The 15,181-nt window shown below is 34.4% G+C and overlaps 1 protein-coding gene across 1 annotated transcript in view; it reads left to right on the top strand.

The window, feature by feature from the left end:
* The window catches only part of INSC (INSC spindle orientation adaptor protein), a 134,138-nt gene extending 125,135 nt beyond the window's left edge, over nucleotides 1-9,003 (top strand). Inside the window, exons 10-13 of the mRNA XM_032188763.1 lie at nucleotides 2,895-2,961; nucleotides 5,941-6,096; nucleotides 6,765-6,841; nucleotides 8,819-9,003. Of these exons, the coding sequence (XP_032044654.1) occupies nucleotides 2,895-2,961; nucleotides 5,941-6,096; nucleotides 6,765-6,841; nucleotides 8,819-8,947 (429 nt within the window). The 3' untranslated portion in view covers nucleotides 8,948-9,003. The remainder of the gene's footprint in view (nucleotides 1-2,894; nucleotides 2,962-5,940; nucleotides 6,097-6,764; nucleotides 6,842-8,818) is intronic.
* Nucleotides 9,004-15,181: the final 6,178 nt, after the last annotated feature.

Here is a 15,181-nt window from a genome sequence, read left to right as displayed (position 1 = left end):
TATTTCAGTATATTGCTAGGGTTAGTGTAATTTGCAGGCTTCAGAATACAGTTTCTCCCTGGTGTCATCGCAACAACAGATGATCAGAGGTTGTGTGTGCTGTTGTCAAGGACAACCTCTTTTTTGTACTTTAAGCTGCCTAGAAGGTCATTGCGTGGCTTAGGAATCCAGAGAAATTCCAAGAATCCTAAACCAGCACAGGTACCAGTCATTTATAATCTTGGAGAGTAGTCTTGTTCAAGATATTTATTTAAAAAATAATTAAATTGATATAGAATATTGCAGTGGAATACTAGAGTTCCCATGTTAAATATTTTCATTTTATTTTAATTCTTAAATAATTAAAAATTCTTTCTAAATTCTTTCACTTCTTTCACTATCAACATTTTTTTTTTTTCTAGTAATTTTCGTCCATTTTCCCCATGGCAATAACTTTTATCTTTGTATGCTCCATGTTTTACAATAACATCTGAACTGGTTTAACAGTTCATCAGGGCTTCACAGTTTTGTTTGTTTGTTTGTTTGCTTGAGACACTTGCCTAAGGGTTTTTGGAATTTGGGGACAGATAATGGGAAAAGAAAGGCTTAGATAGAGACTGCAGCATGAGCCTAAGCATCATTAGACAAAAAGAATCTACACTGGGAGAGATGCCGCTGGAAAAGTTCTGTTTATGGTTTGCAATCAGCTCTAAATCCAAAGGAAATCTTGCTTCATTAATACCAGTGCTCAAAGAAGTGTTGCTCTTCAAAGCAAAATGAGTCTACATACAAGTTTGTTTTCCCCTAGAGAGTTCATCAAGGAATTAAACTTCCTTGAACTCTGGTCTCTATTACAGAGGAAATTTTCATGTAAGCTGCATATATAGTGAATTCTAAAATAGGCAAATATAGGAGAAATAAAATTTTAAGTCAGCTCTATTCAGCTTGCCTCTTATGTGTTTATGTTATGCTATTTCATGTTCACCTTGTTTACGTCATAGGAAAATGTGACATTTTGGGAAAAGAAAATCTATCCATATGAAGTATGTTAATCTATAGTTTAACTGCCTTTAGAATCCTAAGGTGTTAAAAAGCAATTTAGGTAAAACCTGGATGTTATTGATAAGAAGGGTCTTACCTTTACCTTTCTGGACAAGGCTACATAAAAAACCTTTAGACTAGTTCATAAATACATTGAAAAATAACGGGGCCATGTAATCAACAGAAAGGAGTCTGAAGTATAAATGTAACCATCACTCAAATAATTTTTGGTGTCAAAAGATATACACAAAATATTTTTACATATGAAAATACTTATTAGACAAAATAACTTGAAGCGGTGGAATAATTGGCACATATTCAAATTGTGGTTAATTGAATTCTTCATCTGTGGCTTAGAGAGCCACATGAGGTACATATTCTGCATAGAGGAAGTAATTTTCATTAACAGGATATAATTTAGAATGAGAAAACATATACACTCTGCCTGAAACAGTGTTAATAATTAATATGGAATAAATACATAGACATAGACTGAGTTACCATATTTCTACCTGTCACTCTTTAGAGTTTCAGCAACTCATTTGCATCCTAAGTACATATATTTATTCAGAGAGATGACACTGTAACACTGACTTCGAAAGTGGAAGACCTTTATGTCACATCATTGAAAATGAGTCATCCTTGTTATTAAAATGGCAAAGTGAGATCAGAACTGTGATTTGATCTACTTACATCTGTCTAAGAAGTTTGCTTGTTTGTGAGCAAGTGCTATACAGTTAAGTCGTAACCAGTTCTCAAATTGATCATTATTTTTGAGGCTGATCAGTATTTCTCAACTAGAAAATAGTAGCATTTTAAGGAAAAATATTATTTCTGCTTTGTGTTATAATGATATGTCACATTTATTATTTGGTCTCTCACATGTGCTGTTAGTAATGAGATGTATTCGCATGTAGGAAGTGATTTATTTGAAGACTAAAGTATAAAAGACTATTGTGCAGGATTTATGAAAGAAACTATACAATATCAGTGAAGGGAACGACTGCAAGCCAACAGATCTAAATGATACAGGCTCTGTCAGTGGCTGCTGTATCACTTAAAGCAAGCTGTATTGCACCTAATCTTGAAAACAGTTAATACTATTTTGGATAAGAAATTCCATAAATTGTGATTTCACAATGTGCTTCTCTTGGTGCAAAACCTAATTTTGATCTTAGCTCAGGAAACATGTAAACAGACTCTGAGGACCAGCTCTGTCTGGGACAGTGCTCTAATGCACATAATCTCTGTGCATGTTAATAAGATTTTAAGACTGAAAAATATTCCTTAAATAATCATGTGAATTATGGCTGAAATCTTCAGATCTTTTGTGAGTGTTCCTCAAAGTTTAAGCCAAACCCTGAAGTAGAAAGGTAGCAGTAATGTACTGGTACTGAACGTATGGTATGTGCTAGTCCTTAACCTGTCCTGTGAGCATTGTCTGTGCTGGAATGGGACTGCAGGGCTGGCTCCTGAGTACGGGCAGCTCTTGGCTGGATTCTTTGTAGAACTCATATTTTTATTTTTTTTATAAATGCTTATCTTCTTCTGATTTGACCACTGAAACAATTTTTCTGCTGCATAGAATGCTCTAACATACTTCTCTGCATCTCTGCATGAGTATAGGAGTGTGAGAAAACGAAACATTATTTTTCTTGTTGTCTTGTTGTCAGCCTTACGTAAGAGACCCCTGAGAAACCAGAGGTGGGAATAGCCTGTTCTCCTACAAGAACGCTTTTAATTTTTATTATTTATTTATTTATTTATTTTTTTCCATATTCCTGCCATACTAATTTTATAAATCACAATGCTATTTAGTTAGTATTTGTGAATGTAACACCATACTTAGTGTTTCCTTCTCTTTTTAAAAACAGGTGGTAACAATAATGGCAAACATGTCTGTCTTGGACCAATGTGCTTCAGAAATCATTCAAGGAAATGGTATGTATTTTGGCTGAATTACATTTTATGTGTGTTTGTGGAGAATGTTTGAAAGGAAAGGATTATTTACAAGGTAAAGGAGAAAGACTTCACTAATAATACTTCACTTTGAATCTTGTCTCTGTTGGATGTTGCATATTGCTGCAGGGTGCAGAATGAGTCCTTGGGAGAGTTCTGTGTAACTGAAATAATTTACCACTGGTTTAGAAGACTTTGCATGTAAGGCCACATTGCTGATTCTGCATGTATGTGCATGCTGTTTATTTGTAGATGCACAACGCAAGGTAGTATGGAAGTGTTTCAATATTTTTATTCTTATAATTACACTGTGTAAGGTATCAATTCTTACACATTGGAAGATATCATCTGATACAGAGCCATGTATAGTTTCTGTTCCTTTGTTCGCAGGTATTCAGAGGTACAAATATATTGGTTTTATTACTGAACAGCAGTTGCCCCCCACCCCCCAGTCCTTTAAATATCATACTAGGAGAGATTCATGATATTGAAAAGAACTAGGTGTTATGGACCCACCAGGAGTCTGACCAGTTAGGTTAATAATTCTGTGGAAGACATATCTGCCTTATTAATACACTTACCAACAAATTCATGGCCAAGCAATATTGTAAGCTTTTTTCTTCACCCCTGTCAGTGGGAGACATTCAATTATTGTGAAGCTTCACATATATTACCTTTTCTATTCTAGGCATATCCCTTCCGTAGTCTTTTAATTAATGTTTGTGTAGGAGTGGTTTTGAGTTTGGATCTATTTGAATCTTGTGAAGATGGGTTTCAGCATCCATATAGAAGTGGGTCTTGAAATAGTCAATGTTATGTAATATTGGATTTAGTTCTTTATTATTTCCATATTTCAATGGAAAATTTGAGTTCTGCGCATACAAGTACAACTGGTAAGGATTATTTGATAGATGGAATCCATGTGTGCACAGAGGTAGTGTGCATCTGATGTCCTTGCTAAGGTGTATTTACGTGTGAAAATGTATTGCTGTTTGAGACTAAATGAAAATGTGGAGGTTGAATATATTTTGTTACCAAAGCACTTCCATCACAGATGTGTGCAATTGTACAAATTACATGACTTCCCTGTCCCATGTAGAAAATAATGCAGTAAGGGGGAGAAGACAGGTAAGTTAGCATGTAGGTTTCTTACACAATGTCTTTGTTCCATGGGAGTGGAGGGCCAGTCCTGGAGAGGGGTCATTTGGGTCCATATGCTGTTTTCTGTCATGCTCTCCGTGTTCCTAGAGGTTGGGTGGGTGCTCCTGGACTTCTTGGTGCAGGTGCATGAGGTTTCCCTCCCTGGAGTCTTTCCCAGAAACTCTTGATAAGACCCTGACTTCCTCAGGTCTGTAGGTATTTGTAATTATCAGATTGGGTAGAAAACACCCCGTTGGTGATTTCTGTTCAAGTTATATTTTTTTCTGACTTTCTGTTGTTAGCACCCAGAATCCAGATAATGTCCTGGAAACTTTTGCACTCCTTTTTAATTAACAAGTTGATCATGTAGTTTGAGGATCTATTTCCTTGAGCACAACATGAACTGCTTTGTTGACAGCTGTTTGATCATGTTCCCACAAGTGCAGAAAGATCATAAAAAGACAGCCAAGCATGCTGTGCTTTGTAGGACCAGGACATTGCTGTTAACGTGTGTAAATAACTGTGGAACTATTTGGGCAAGTTGTTGAATATTCATCACAGATTGCATTGGATCTGTGTGCACTCACATCACTGGTGAGCTGTAAGCATGACTTGGACCAAAATAAAAAAGAAGTATACAGTGCCAAAGAACCTGTTCTTCCCAAAAGAAAACAGAGGTGTTCTGTTCCATCCTCCCTCAGTGAAACATTTAATTAATGGAAGTATGTATGAGATAAGGCAAAGTTTGCGTATACACTTCATGCAAGTCCACACAGAAGCATTTGCCCCCAGGCTTTCTAGAAGGGTTGGCATTCTTCTTGTGTATAAAAGCTTCTGTGTCTGACTAACACTATAATAATTAGATGCTGGTCAGAAGCCAGGTTTACGTATGTGCTACTGAAAGCGGTCTTCAAATCTTAGAGTCTCGATGGGTTTTCTTCCCAATTTTGATTATTTTTTTTTTTTTGGAAGGCAATTGATTATTATCTAGCTGCGTCATTCTGGTGCTAATTCGCTTAATTGTTTATGCAAATGTTCCAACTGTTAAAATCCTCAGATGCTACCTAAAGTAATCTGAATGCCTAATGGCATATGGAGTTTAATAGCACATAATTGTCCTTACATTTAAAATAATTTAGAAAATATAAATCAGTGCAGTCTCATCTGGTCTTGTCCTACTGCAATAAGAATGTCAATTCCTACAGGCAACCATAAGTTGATTAAAAAAAATATGATATGGGTGACTGGGTGACATTGTCTCCTCTGAAATGAAGAATAGTCATAGTAAACTTCAAGAAGCAGAACTTCATCGTTTCCCTCATCAGGGGGTTTTTAGAATGCAGATTACTTTAAATAGTTTGAGACAGAAGCTTTTAAAGATTTGCTTAAAAATACGTGAACTGTAAACAAACAAACAAACAAACAACAACAACAAAAAAAAACCACAAAACTTTTATTTCCCTTTAATTCAAACATCACATAGAAACCTGAAATATGTTCTTACTGCTTTTTAGGTTAATGATTACCTTTAGGTTAGTTTAGAAGCAAATAAAGAAATCATTTTGTTTCACAAATATTTTTTATAGACAGTGTAAAATAGTAACTATTCTGTAGCTTCTTAGTGAAAACAAACTTCACACAGATTAGATGTGCCTAAATACTGATGGCAAAGCTGGAGCCCACAGTTATGCATTCTTCATGTACTATGCAGGCAGTAATTCTATTTACCTAACTTGCTTTTTCTCTTTACTTTTTTGGATTTATTTTATTTATTTTTTTTATATTTGAAAGAGGCTAACAATGGTTCTTACATCCTTCTAGGTATTCAACTTTTAATGGAAATGCTCTTTGAAAAGTCATCTTCAGGAAATACAGCAGAAGTTGCTGCTTGTGAGCGAGTCCAACAGAAATCTGCGGTTACACTGGCACGACTCAGCCGAGATCCTGAAGTGGCAGATGCAGCTGTAAAACTCAGCTGTAAGGATGTCTCACTAGCTTAATGAGACTGAAAATGAGGGAAGAACTGTCAAAGAGGAGCTCTTTTTATTTTTTAGCCTCACTTGGTACAGTTTGTGGAATAGGCTCCCTATAAAATCTGTTCAGAGGGTTAGGAGGTTCTTCTAAATGAACCTCTGGTTCATTTCCTAAAGGAGCCTGAGATGCAGCTTCCACTCAATGCATAGGTGTATCAGACTGTGACAACTAACCATGCTACCTCCCGCATTCCTTTACTTAAACCATTGATGGTTACTTGTGCAGTATCCATCAATGAACAGAAAACTTGCACCCAAGCAGGTTCAGATGTGCTGAATCTACTGGGAGGCAACATGTTCTTTGGGCCAGAGTTTTTTAAAGGCATGTGGGAGGATAGATGGGGAAGGAATGGAATAATGATTTTAATTCTGAAAGAGCAACAGAGGTTAAAAACAATGCATATCTTTGTTTACAATTTACAAGTATTAATTGTGAAGTGCTAGCTTCATGGAAAGTCTCTTAAGTATTTGTACATCATCTTGGCATTAGAGGTAATATTTGGTAAGGAATGTAAATGTTATACTTTTTGTTAAAGTCCTTTTATCCTTTTATCTCAGATAACTAGTTTGTGTTTCTGAATAGTTTATCTCAATATTCTTTTGTACATGCAGGTATTCCTCGCCTAATTAAACTTTGCCGATCACCAACTGAAAGAAATAACAGTGATTCTGTTTTAGTGGCATGTCTGGTAGGTACCTTTTTATTGTGCTTATCCTGAAAAATGCATAAAATCCAGCGCTTTAGACTTCAAAATGCATAAGTATTGCAAAAATGTTTTAAATTCATGCCAGGGCCTCCTGCTTTTCCCCTTAAGTATAATCCTGTACAGTCTCAGTTATTCTTCCTCTAATTGAAGATATGGCGAACATGTGAAAAACATCTTCAACTTCATATTGTTGAGCACTCAACTTTGTAATTTAAAGCTTCAATAATTGTTAAATTCCATTCTCTGATGATGTTATCTTTGCCGAAATGAGCCTTGAATCACAGAGGTAGTAGCCCTTTCTGTGTGTGCGTGCACACATACAGATGTATATGTATGCAAATAAATAAATAAAATATCCAAAGAGAGTAATGGAGATTTGCTTTCACTACAGTCTATTTTTTTTTCCTATTTGAGTCTCTAAGACAACATAGAGCTTAGCCAAGGAGTGGCCAATGAAAGGTTAACGCTGTCTCTGCTTAGGAGAAGAATCCTAGTTGCTGGCCCTATACTGTGTAGACTATGAGCCCCAGCCCACTGCTGGAGTTGAGTAATTTCATGTAGTATACTGCAAGAGGAAAGTGCTCTGGGGACATGGGTGAAGAATATTGCTTGACATTGTTTTATTTATTTATTTACTTATTTATTATAATAATGTTATTGTAGTGCCAAAGTAAATATTGGTGTTAATCAAAGCTATAATGACCTACCTTGCTTTGTATGTGTATAGGAGAAGTTTTTGTTCATTTAAGCAGGACTCATTCATGATGAAGAGGGTTTGAAAGTGATCGTAAGAAATACTGTGGTTATTCTGCATGTGTGCTGAAAAGACAGGTTTATCTTGTATGGCTTGAGCAGAGGCCACAGAGTGATGGCAGCAAACAAGACTGACTTTTCTGTTGCCCTGTCTCACTGAGTTAGTGCTGCACATTCCCTGAATTCATATCTATTGATTGAGATGTTACCTGCCTGTCCATCTCAGCATTTCTCTGGATAGTTTAGCAACTGCACAATGGCACTTTTCTGAAAAACATGGCAAAAATGTTGTGCTTGAGACAAATATACTGCCTTAGGCTCATATATATCATCACTGAGGTCCAAATGCTTGTACTTTTTAGTGTTTTTGGTTTAGTTGTTTACTTTTTGTGTACTTTGAAGCAGGTGATTAACTCTTCTGTTAATGTAGCATTGATAAACAGTGAAAGGATTGCCGATCACAACTATCTGACCTTACTAGTTTGAAGACAGTGTTTATTCTTGAAGAAAACTAGCTTGCTTTTCATTTGCATCTGTAGCGTTAGGTTGCTAGAAGGTATGTAGCTGTGTTTTATTCTGTTGAGAAAAACAAGTAATATCTTAGAAAGGGAGAGGTTAAACACAACAGTATTATCAAAGTAATTTGTATTATGCAGTTTCATAATCCTAACAACTGGCAGTTTTACTTGTTTCCAAACGGATCCCAAATGCCTTCTTTATACTATACTTCTGTCTAAAAGATCTGTTTATGGGCATTGCATAAAACTCCAATGGCAGACACTTTCTGAGTCAGACAGAAATTAAGACAAAAGCTGAGAATAGAATTGAGATACAGAGGGAGTGACAGACATGCAGCAAATCAGAGATACATTTACAATAGAAGTGCTCTAGCTGTTGCCCATGTATTCTTTCCTTTAATGGCAAGCTGTTCTTGCCGCTCGTGTCTGAGAGTAATGTGCTTAGAAAGAATTGTCATTTAATAGCTGATTTTGAGCGGAGGTTCATCTGACCGATGAAGACACTAGTGAGAGATTTGGTGAAATTGTGAGAGTTTGGCGAAAGCGTCCGTAAACCTGAGTTGTTTAGTTTTTAGTCCTGGCTATTATTTGAAATTTGTTCCAATGAGTTCCTGCAATGCAGACTTTGTCAAAGCTTAACAATATTCCTTTTTTTTTTTTTTTTTTTTTTTTTTTTTTTTTTCTGTAGGCAGCCTTACGAAGACTAGCAGTTATGAGTCCTGATGGACTTGAAGATTCAGATTTTCAGCAGCTAGTAAAGCCCAGACTTGTGGATTCCTTCCTGTTATGCACAAATATGGAAGAGAGCTTTGTATAAATGTGAGCCAAAAACCTGAAAGCAAGTTATCCTTTGAAAAACAATAAAAATAACACACATACAATAAGATAATACATATTCAATTGTATTTAGTTTTAGTCCTCTTGTTATTTATGACTTATTTATTTTAAAACCATGAATATGTGGTTCATGCAAATTTATTTCAGTGGCTTGCAGAGGTAATTTTTCTCAAATTTTCTTGATGTACCGAGACATGTCAAGAGAGTATCATTGCAATCTAACAAAATCTTGTTGTCATGTTTAGTAGAATTGAATTGAGATAACAAAGCCAAGGATTTGGTGCTAATTTTTTAAATGTTTCCAATAATGTTTTATTGCTGACATTTTTCTACAGTTAGTAAATTTTGCATTTTTTTGGAGAAATGTGTTACTTTGAGGCATTTGTTTTTAGAAGAAAAATGATCCTGAATGCAGCAAGTATATACTTTGAAATGAATGGGATGTTACAGTCTGAGTCCAGTTCTTAATTTTTGTGATCTTCTAATAGAATTATGAAAATATATAACTGGTTATCTGGGGAGGAAAAAACATTTTTTTTTTTCCAAATATTGATTTGTAATGATGTTAGAGGACATTTTAAAGCTATATAATGATGTGCTGCATTATATAATACATAATTGCAGACAACTTTTATTTTATTTGCACGTACTGACATTTCCTAAAGAAATTGAAAGAATTCTAGAAAAATCTTCAAGAAATTAAATGCACTTCATCAGTAAGAAAGTATCCACATAAGATTTAGGATCATTACACGTTGATCCTAAAATGCTTCTTTTCCAAGCATTCCAAGAACTGGAAGTGAGTATATCCAGATATGTTTTCAATATTCAAGCTATTACTTTAAAAAAAATCTTGCATAAATATGTTAAATAATCAGAATAGAGAATTGTAACTTGAATTTCCACATTGATTTTTTAACTAGTCTTGCAAATCTAAAGATGTGAAACAGGGCTTTCAAGGGCTCTTGGAGGTGACAAAAGGAGATTTTACTAATAGATAACAAGATAAAGAATAAAGTGGATTTTAAAAATAAACCTCTTAAAATTCCTCTTAAAATTTGACTTTTTCTTTTAATCAAGAAACTATATACATTTAAAATTGGTCTACCATCAGTATCTTGAGAGTGTTTTCTGCCTAGCTTCTCACAAAACACTCTGTAGATTATGAAAATATGTGTAACTTTTTCTTGATGTCTCACAATTATTGCTCTGGATCATTTTATGATCAGGCAACTTTAAGGTACTAGGACATCTGCCAAAAAAGTAAGTACACTTCTTTACAGTACTTACTTTGTAGATACATTAAGCAACTTAATTCATTAATGTTTATTTAGTATTACATGGTGTTTAGATGAAAGGCACCAGGAAATTGCTAAACTGTGATTGCTTTCCAGATTTTCTTTGTCTGAGAAATCTGTCCTGCTTCAAGCAGTGATAAATGGTGGCTACTTTTTTTCTCCCCTTGAGTATATGGGTTAAGAAATCTGTCTTAACATTTCTTCCTAGTGATCTTTTCATTTAATGAACTTTAACTTAACTGAAGTTTTAAAAACATTAGAAAACATACAGTGACCTCTGTCATAAGCAACTACTCAAAGATAAGCATTGAATCAGATGTTTCACAGATGTGATTTCCTAGTAAGAGCAGAGATAATTCTGCTTTGTTTGCGTACTTTGAGACAGCTCCTTAAACGTATGAAATTGTAAAGATGTATTACATTGTACAGCTTTCAAAATATTACACAAGCAACCAACATTAACACTTTATTCACTAAGCAGAAATGCATGTATGAACCATGCATGCTTTAAACTGTAAAATCAACATTCTTGATGTAAACAAGTCAAAACTCATAAGAAATGAATTTAGTAAGGTCCTGTTGTTTTCATGCTGATAATCCCTAACAGAATACAACACATCAAATTATGTTGCTGAATATGCTGGGCTGAACCTTATTCTGCTAGCTGCAACAAACACCAGAAACAATCTGTTTGTAGACAGGGTAGAGTTTATCCCATATTATCCCATAAAAGGTGATGTTAAAATCTCATTAAAAAGAAAAAATATATCGTTTGGGGCATGTACATTCAGAAAAAAATGCAGAGATGATATCATCAAGACAATGGAATTGCTTTATGAGCACTAAAATATAGTTGTATAGTAAAATTAGGGGATCCAAATAACAATTTACTTGATATTTAGGAAAGTGGCAGTGGACTACAGATGTGTTATGCTGGCACAAATGGAACTGTCTGTCTTGTGGATAGGGAGCAGTGAATCGGTCTGTTGCTCATAGATCAGAAACATATGTAAAAACAGGGAAATTATAGCCCACCCAAGGCAAAAAGACTAATTCCTTGTCCTTTAGAAGTGCAGCTCAACCATGAGATGGTAGCAAGATTAAATATATATATACACACACACACACACACACTTGTATGTATATTTATATAATATATATGTATATTTATCCCCTAGTCCCAATTTTTTTAGTAGGGGGGATTGTTATAAAAGTGTTGTTTATATATTTATTCATACTCATAAAAATAATTTGAGTACAATCAAGTGTAGCAGGAAAGTATAATGCGGCTGCCATTGGAAATCATAACACTATTTTTCAGTAAATATTTCTCTTAGTAATTTCAAAGTCTTTAAAAACAGAAAAACAAAATGAATGCACTAGGCATAGGCACAGTACCAATTCTCATGCTAATCTATTCTGCAGTCTGAAAAGAGGGTCTAACAGCTTTGCAGCAACCTGGTTATTGTCCTTGTGACACCTGGCTTTTGCTGATGTTAATAGTGAACATAGTAGCACTGTTCTTGATTGTGTCCTTTCTCCAACAAACACTTGCTCCACTGAAAGTTGAATTAGAAATTAATGAAAAGAAATAGTCATAGATATTTTATAACACCCTATTTTGACTCTTTTTCTAAGATAAAGTGCTACAACAAAAAAGCATGATTTTTTTTTTTCAGCTTTAGTGAATACAATGTAGTGTCCACACATGTAAAGTAAATTAAAGTAGCTGTTAAGAAAATGCCATTATGACCCATAACATTTTAAAGCCATTTTAAAAAGGTTAAATATTCAGTGAGCAGGCCAGTAGCAATGAAGGAGTCTAATTTGCTCTCAGACACAGAGATGTGAATCCAGATTAATTGATTTGACTACAGCTACTCTTAACCTGTAAGTACGTAGCCCGTATTGTGTGTTTATATGTGTTCGTATTATAAATATGGCTGTTTACAGAAGCAATATACATTTAAATGGATCTCACATTTGCAGCAGAAAAATAGGTATTGAAAGACCTGGTTCGGAACTTGTGTCATTGAAACCATTTTTGCTAGGCATGAATATTTCACTTAAAGTTACGCACTTTATTTTATATATGATAAGATTTATGAGAAAATACTCATCCCTCTTCCTTTCCCCTTCATTCATTAGGAATTTAAAAGTAATTAAAAACACTTAAATATTATTTTATTACTGTTGGTTGAATTCTGAATCAACAGTGTTTGCTTTAAAAGTGACCTTTCAATTTTTAAATTGAAAATGGAATAGTTTAAGGCAGAATAATCATGTTTAATATCAGCATAGTATGAAACAAAATATTTCACATCAAGATTTTTGCTAAAGCATGCAGTGTGGATCAAAATTAGGACTAATATACTAATTACTGTGTAGTTTGTAGAGTAAGGTAGAGGGTGTCTGTAACATCTATCTGTATAGGTCAGTATCTGTGGAATCATTTACCTATAGAGAGTGCATGTAAATTAAATATTAGCATAGTCATTCTGGAAACTGAATGTTATGCTTGTCAGAAATATAATTTCATTTAAATTGTTCTGTAAGTTTAACGTTTTGTATTTTTTTTAGAAATGTTAGACAAACATGCAGTCAACTGCAGGAATATTTGTAACTGATTTACATTCCAATGACTTTGGACAATGTGTTCAGATTTTGGCTTTAGTTTGAACTGTTTACAGATGTATGCAGCCCAGGCATTTTATTCATAGAATAAATTTTTTTCTAATTTTTTGTGTGTTTAGTACATGAATCATTTATGTGGGTTGTTATTTGTCTGACCGGTTCTGTTTATAATATTTGTATCTACAAGGGACAAGATAATGTCTTGGTAAATTGGATGAGTTACTTACATGAAGAGTGAATTTGTTCATCTGAGTTGGAAGTACTTGTCTGGCGGTGAAGTGGGTGAATAGTTTCAGTCCTTGACAGATAAAGAAACAGGAACAAAAATTACACATGGTTATGTATTTTAGAAATGCATGTTTTGCAGAAATCCTTCACTCTACTTTCTAGCTTCTTCTTGGGCCCAAATCTCTCTTTTATTTAGCTGTGACAAACTTCTGCTGTATGGGAGTGTTATTTGTATTAATTGCTAGTTATAATAGAAGAGTTAAATTCCAGTTTCTGGTCCTGTTAATTACTTGTTGATTTTTTTTTTTTTTATTTAATTTATTTTATTTTTAAGAAACTAAGTGATAAAAATAGCTTCTTAAATAAGCATATTATTGATCACTTGCAACCAAAAGGTATGCTTATTTTACGCACAAGGAGAAGAATAGGGATATTCTCCAGAAAACTTGGGAGAAAACATGTAAAATAGCCTACTTCAGGTATTGATACTTTTACAAGCAGACTTTGTAACTAAGAGTTTATGAATTTCTCTGCCCCATACTAAATAATCACTGAATCAAAGTAAAAAGTGGAAACCAACCGAAGAAATACAGACACAAAACTCTGGCAAGTTTTTTTTTGTTTTTAATCTCAACAGTCAATGAGTGACTTTTAGTTTTAATATTTCTAGTGAGCTTAGAGCCCAAGGGTACGTACGGAACAGTAGTGCAAAAACAAATGTGATGGACCTAATACCGCTAATTTGCTTTAGAGAGAAATTAAAATGGATCTAAAAGCTTAAAAAGGGTGGTGATGTGTCTAATGCAGTACCTTTTCTATTACCATTGAGAACACCTGAGTCATTAATGTCTAACTGAAAGGCATACTGCTTGTACCCTTCTCTTCAAGCTTTCTAGATATTACCAGTTTTTAACTAGTTTTCATCAATGTCTTCTATAGCCTTTAGAATGTCACCTAACAATGCACATATCTTCAAAGTAACTTATTAATTTCCAGTGTACAGGACAGCTCACTCAATTTTTTAGTCACATCATGTACAAATCTTTTGAGTAGTTTTGGAAGGATATACCTAACAAGATATGTCCATTATGTATGCTCATTAGGTTAGGGAAAGTTTGTAATAAATCAGGAAGAGACTTCTAAAAAGATCCAAGAACTGCCATGTGCATTTTCACCTGCATTGGAAGAATAATAATAGAATGGGTCAAATCAACTAGGGAAGTCTTCTTTGAAGCTATATGTCAGTGTGCCAGAGCTAACCTCCAGGTTTCAATGTTTTTGCTAAAATTAGAACACTAGAGTTGTAGTGCATAAATACACATAAATACCACCTCACAATAAGAATAAAATTTTTAAAAATCAAAACAAAAATCCTTGGAAGATTATGTGATAAACATGAAAGTTTAAGAAGTATGCTTTTCATGGTAAGCAATGTACTTGTTTACATAGGCTTGCCTCCACTTCCAAAGCAAGATGAAATGCCCTTTGTAATGGCTCTTTACTCTTGTATTGCTTAATAAAGGCCATCTCTCGTATTCGTACTCGTATTCGGAGTAGCAATAATACGAATTAGTGTTTTCAAACATTCACCCTATCTTTAAAAATGTATAAACAGGAAAATTACTAGGTACCCTGAAGCACAGCTGATCATGTCCAGGATTGTCTTGTTCTTGAAAGTACACAAACTTTGTGGAATGACATAGACTAGTTAACGGTTTAGAAAATCTGGAGTAGAAGTAGTGTTCTTTACTCTAGAGGGATTCTTATCTACTTTGAAGTTTAATTTTGTAAGTGTAGTCTAGGCCAGTAATTTAGGTACACTACAGAAGCCAGTAGTGAGTTTTAGGTAGCCAGTAACTTCTGTAGACTACAGAAGCCAGTAGTGAGTTTTAGGTAGTCAGTAATTTCTGTAGACTACAGAAAGAAGTGGGCCATTCTTCTTCTTTGAGGATGAATGCCCAAGACAGAGTATACTGGAGCCACTGGAGCTGCTTTTTTTTTTTTTTTTTTTTTTTTCCCAATGGTTATGGAAAAAAAAGTCCTGATGATTTTTT

The sequence above is a fragment of the Aythya fuligula genome, chromosome 5, assembly GCF_009819795.1.
Source record: "Aythya fuligula isolate bAytFul2 chromosome 5, bAytFul2.pri, whole genome shotgun sequence".
In the NCBI taxonomy this organism is placed as follows: domain Eukaryota; kingdom Metazoa; phylum Chordata; class Aves; order Anseriformes; family Anatidae; genus Aythya; species Aythya fuligula.
Note: the sequence above shows the minus strand (reverse complement) of the source record. Positions and strands in the feature narration are given on the sequence as shown.